Genomic DNA, 6,143 nt, shown 5'->3' on the forward strand with positions numbered 1-6,143 from the left:
AACACAGCGTAGTGCTGTTTGTCGTGGGGTTGTGCCGCGGGCTTTCTCGGGTGTGGGCAGCTCCTCTCAGGGCCGGACCCCGGGTGGGACCCCGAGCCCTTCAACCCAACGGCTGCATCTGGTCTGCTAGGGCGAGTATGGGTGAGGGCTGACGGTCTAGTCCAAGCAGTCACGGGTTCTGAGGAGAGACCCTCGGGACTGTCCGCCAGGTCCCTCTTAGGAATGAGGAGTCAGTATAAGGCAGTCAGTCTTCTAGGAAAGGATGGGATATTCACCTTGAAACTGAAATGAAGTTTATTAAACCAGGAAGGTACCTCTCTGCCAGTGTTAGACCCGCCCTTTGGCAACCGCCCTTTGGCACCGCAGTACACGCTCGGTTTGTGTTCGTTTAACCAGGAGTTTGTACTTGATTCTTGGTACCCGTGACTGTGACTAACTCTCTGGAAAGAAGTGATCTGTCTACTAATTACGCTTCAAACGGGCCACAGGAGAGGAAGGCAGGCAGTTTCCACAAACCAGAGTGTCTTTCGTCAGGCATGTTATGTCATCTTAGGTTTATAAGCACTCCTATATTCAAAAAACAGGATCAATTCTTTTTAAATCGCGAATCATTTAATCTGTAGTCTCGAGAATTCCAAGTTGTATTCTAGGTGGAAACTTCTTTGAGGTTAGAGAAATACTTTAATGACTCCTGAGAAGTTTGAAAGTAAATTTACCTTATCTGTAGTACAAACAATGAAAGTTCATTTTTTTTTTTTTTTTGGCAGCCTTAGCAGAAATCCTAAATTTTGTTAATTACGAGTTTTTAACATATATTCATGCTTTTGTATTAAATATTTGAGATCTTACAGTTTTTTTTTTTTTTTTAAAGAGTATTACGTTCTGTTGAGTTGTCAATATTATTGTGATATTGAGATTCTATAAGTGCAAGCCTTGGCTCCTTTTGCCGAAATGAAAACTGAAAATTCTTTGTTGCTGTTGAGTCATTAAGTTGTGTCTGACTCTTTTGCAACTCCGTGGACTGTCGCCTGCTAGGCTTCTCTCTGCCCATAGGATTTTCCAGGCAAGAATTGTGGTGTGGGTTGCCATTTCCTCCGGGGATCTTCCCGACCCAGGAATTGAACCTGCGTATTCTGCTTGGCAGGCTGATTCTTTACCACTGAGCCATCTGGGAAGCCTGTTTCTTAAGGAGGGAAGGTTACTGCTAATTTAGACATATGGGGCTATTTACCATAGACATGTTTCCAGTTAAATTTTTTTAAACCCCTTTAGAATATACATCGGAGAAGGCAATGGCAACCCACTCCAGTACTCTTGCCTGGAAAATCCCATGGGCGGAGGAGCCTGGTAGGCTGCAGTCCATGGGCTCGCGAAGAGTTGGACACGACTGAGCGACTTCACTTTCATGCATTGGAGAAGGAAATGGCAACCCACTCCAGTGTTCTTGCCTGGAGAATCCCAGGGACGGGGGAGCTTGGTGAGCTGCCATCTATAGGGTCGCAGAGTCGGACACGACTGAAATGACTTAGCAGCAGCAGCAGAAGCAGAGTATACATTCTTGAAGATTAGGATTCTTTCAAAAAGTATTTTGATTTTCCACCCTTTTTGCATTACTGCATTAGTGTACTTTAAATCCTAAAAGCTCACCCAGTTCCTTTTAAAAGAAAAATCTAAAGATTAATTCCACAATTTTTTTTCTTTTCTTTTTTAGGATATTAGAAATGGCTACTCCCCAATCAGTTTTCATCTTTGCAATCTGCATTTTAATGATAACTGAATTAATTTTGGCTTCCAAAAGTTACTATGATATCTTAGGTGTGCCAAAGTCGGCCTCGGAGCGCCAAGTCAAGAAGGCCTTTCACAAGTTGGCCATGAAATACCATCCTGATAAAAATAAGAGCCCTGATGCTGAAGCAAAATTCAGAGAGATTGCAGAAGGTATGTAAATGACTATTTCCAAGGTCTCAAAGGTATTAAGTAGTAAAGGAGAATGATAGGTAAGAAGTTTGTATGTATTTGAAGGTTTTGTGGGAGATGAGAGGTAAAGTGGGATGTATATGTAAATGTAATGAAAGTCTCAAGGCTGTTTTCTTATAACATTTTGATCCTGGATGTATGGAAGTATATACTTTTTAGGGCATTCAGATCTAAAAATGTTGAAAATGTATTATTTCATTCTTTTATTATTTATAACATCGCTTATTGTTTATGTTAGGAATTTTAGATACCTCAAATTTAAAGTTTTTATGAAGTATGGAGATTAAATATAAAACTATTGAGCATAAAAAAATTAAATAGATTTTAAATGTTTTTTTTTTCTTCCTCACTTGGTCTACATCTCAAAGCCACATTTGTCTTTAAAGGAAAAGTTTTAAACAAGTTTTGACTTAATACTAATTCCGAAACAGATTGCATCTCCTGAGCATTCAGTAGTTAATGTTGGGTAGTGGTAACTGGGAGTTGGAGTTAAACATTTATTTCAGCTAGTAAGGAGGTGAAAAATCTGAATTCCTCTTAATTTGCTCATTAAATTCTTTAATGCAAGCAGTGATTTTTACACAAATAGTATGAAGAATAACTCTGAAATTGTTTCCCATATAATTATTTTTAGTAATGGTAGCATTTATTTAACATTTATTGTATAGATACTAGAGGCAGGTATTGTGCTAACTGCTGATAGCATACAGTGGGTAAGACAAAAAATCTCTGCCTTTTGTGACTTTTTACTCTTACGCTTGTAAGCTTTGGTTTTATTTGTGCTGTGAAATCTTTTCATAAAATAGATAAATTTAAAAGGTTTGGATATATGTAATTTTGTTTCTCTTCAGTTACTAAAGTATTTTTATTTCTTTTCAGCATATGAAACTCTCTCAGATGCTAATAGGCGGAAAGAATATGATACACTTGGACATAATGCTTTTACTAATGGTAAAGGACAAAGAGCTAGTGGAAGTCCTTTTGAGCACTCATTTAACTTCAATTTTGATGACTTATTTAAGGACTTTGATTTTTTTGGTCAAAACCAAAATACTCGGTCCAAGAAGCATTTTGAAAATCACTTCCAGACACGCCAGGATGGTTCCAGTAGACAAAGGCACCATTTCCAGGAGTTTTCTTTTGGAGGTGGTTTGTTTGATGACATGTTTGAAGATATGGAGAAAATGTTTTCTTTTAGTGGTTTTGACACCACCAACAATGGACATACAGTACAGACTGAAAATAGATTCCATGGATCTAGCAAGCACTGTAGGACTGTCACTCAACGAAGAGGAAATATGGTTACTACATACACTGACTGTTCAGGACAGTAGTTGGTTCTTTTTCTGTTCTCATTAAACCCAATTAGGTGACTCCTCTTCAATATCTTTGATGCAGAAAGAATTTTTTTGTGAACTATTTTGACAAGTGCATGATTTCACTTAACTTAATATAGCTGTTAAATATATTTAAATTGTTTTTGACAATTCAACATCTAATTAGGAGACCAATAGCTAATTAATTTCCCTGATTAGACAAGGTTCTTTAAAAAAAAGATACTATAATTCTGCCTGGTCTTTTTTTCTCTACTTGTCCTTGGGCTTATTAACATGACCAATTTAAGGAAAGAATTGACTTTGCCTGACAAATATTTAAAGGTTAAACTTTAAAAGTTATTCTAGATTTAAATTATGTGAACATGAATGATTTTTTTTGAGTGAAACCTTTGCTAATTTAAAATTGCATGCTCTGTAGCATCTCTGACTTAGGTTGCAAAATGTATGTGAAACTGTATAATTCAGTTCAGCAAAGGATGGCAAGCAGTATCTTGTTTAATTTCCACTGAAAGCTTGAGAAAAGTATGGTTTAATATTTACCACAGAACCATGCAGAAGAATTGGAGTAAAGGAAATGATTGTGTTGCTCATAGTTTTTAAGACCAAAAGAAAGTTGAAAACTTGAATATTGTCAAGAGATTGTTACCTGTTTGATCCCTGGCTAATGATTTTGTAGTGTTAAAGTCATAGCTGTTTTACACATCTTTTCACATTTCTTAATTAGTTGTTGGCCCTCTAGGTCTTAGTGTGAATTTATGTATTTTTGTGTGTGTGTGGTTTTTCTTCTTTGCACTCATCTTTAGAGATTGACTAATACCTCATTCTGTTTATAAAAACAGCCAGTAATTTCTGTGCAACCTTATTATGTGCAATATTTTTAAATCCTAAGAAATGTGTGCTTTTGTTTTCAGATGGACTTACTTCTTTAGTTCTGCACTTGTTCCATGTTGTACTCCATATGAGTACTAATCCTATGGATACATATTAAAACTAGTAAATATCTCATACAGCTTTGTGAGTGAGAGAAATATAATATTTACAATATGATCTCTGTTTTCATTTTATTCTTAAAAGTCTATTCTGCAGTTCTGGAGGGTATATAAGCAATTGAGCTGCTAATACTGACCATAGACTATTCCAGAAGTTTGAAGATTTTGTTAATTATAATTTTGGTATATTTGCTTGCTAGGAGCGAGTATTCTTGCCACTGGTTCTTTCCTCTTCAGGCCTGGTTGGGAAAAAGCAGACTGCATGAACCTATATTTGTTAGTAATCATCTTTAATTTGAAATCTGTGAAGAAAATGAATGTAATATATTTATGTATCTTTATTAGTTCCTAAAAGTTATACATACTACTTTCATTTGATAATAAGAAAATCGCCTGCCTTGAATTTTGGTCTAAAAATTCTCTGTGGCCTATTAAACAGAAAAAGTAAGGCAAAAAAATAAGCAAAAAAAAATTTCAAATCACAAACATGAAGGATTATTTTATCTAGTTTTAAACATTCATTTGACTGCCCCCCCCGCCCCCCCTTTTTTAAACCTTCCATTTTGCTCTTTGGCATACTTTTTGCAAGGGAAAATGTACCATGAGTCATACACACTTAGGATACAAGCTAAATATAAAGAAAGATGCTTAGATAATCTAGGTATGTGTGAGTAATTAGCTGTGTAAGCAACTAGAAATTAGACCAGTAATCAGTATAACAATTTCCTCCGTAATTTAGATTTTTTTTTCTTTATAGTTTGTATAGGTTGAATGTACAAAGAGAATGGTGAACTCCTGTAGTTATGCAATGACCAATATGATAGCTTAATCTGTACTCCCTATATAAGTCAACACAAAATCTGTCACCTTTTTTTCTTCTATATAAAATAGTAACATAACATGACTTTATGTTTTTCTGGAGCTAACTTGTGTAATTCTTCAAGTTTTTGGGATTGAGTATGTCTTGCATTGGGTACTGTAGTGCATGTGGTAAATTTGAAGTTCTTTTGGTGCTGTAGATTGGTAGGCAATTTTGTGCTCTAAATTTCAGGTCCAATTCTGAGATCAGTTCCATGAAAATTTAGGTTGCCTAGTGGCTCAGAGGTTAAAGCATCTGCCTCCAATGCGGGAGACCTGGGTTCGACCCTGGGTCAGGAAGATCCCCTGAAGAAGGAAATGGTAACCCACTCCAGTATTCTTGCCTGGAGAATCCCATGGACGGAGAGGCCTGGTAGGCTACAGTCCACGGGGTCGCAAAGAGTTGGACAGGACTGGGCAACTTCACTTCACTTCGCTTCACTTCAAGGTCAGTTAAGAATTTATGCATTCATGAAGTAGTTATTTTAATTTTTCTAAATAAAACCACACTAGGGGAAATGGTGCAGTGGCACCCTACTCCAGTACTCTTGCCTGGAAAATCCCATGGATGGAGGAGCCTAGTGGGCTGCAGTCCATGGGGTTGCGAAGAGTCGGACACAACTGAGCGACTTCACTTTCACTTTTCCCTTTCATGCATTGGAGAAGGAAATGGCAACCCACTCCAGTGTTCTTGCCTGGAGAATCCCAGGGACGGGGGAGCCTGGTGGGCTGCCGTCTATAGGGTCGCACAGAGTTGGACACGGCTGAAGCGACTTAGCAGCAGCAGCAGGGGAAAATGAGACCACTGTTGAACAGAATACAGAAATTTATATCAGGAATAGGTCTCTAAAATTTATATTGTTCATGTTAATGCTGGCACCTTCAGTTCCGTGTGACATACTGAATAAAGTCAGTCATGGTGGTTTCCCGCCTAGTTCCAATGACAGAATACGATGAAGCCATGGTTCAGTTGCTCAGTCGT

At 37.5% G+C, this 6,143-nt stretch overlaps 1 protein-coding gene across 1 annotated transcript; it reads left to right on the forward strand.

Moving 5' to 3' along the window:
- The first annotated feature begins 1,476 nt into the window (after nt 1-1,476).
- DNAJB9 (DnaJ (Hsp40) homolog, subfamily B, member 9) lies at nt 1,477-4,361 on the forward strand. Its single transcript, XM_010831174.1, has 2 exons — nt 1,477-1,938; nt 2,857-4,361. The coding sequence occupies exons 1-2, from the start codon at nt 1,722-1,724 to the stop codon at nt 3,309-3,311; spliced, it is 672 nt and encodes a 223-aa protein (XP_010829476.1). The 5' UTR covers nt 1,477-1,721; the 3' UTR covers nt 3,312-4,361.
- The last annotated feature ends 1,782 nt before the right edge of the window (nt 4,362-6,143 follow it).

This window comes from Bison bison, unplaced genomic scaffold, assembly GCF_000754665.1.
Source record: "Bison bison bison isolate TAMUID 2011002044 unplaced genomic scaffold, Bison_UMD1.0 scf7180017864525, whole genome shotgun sequence".
Taxonomy (NCBI): Eukaryota; Metazoa; Chordata; class Mammalia; order Artiodactyla; family Bovidae; genus Bison; species Bison bison.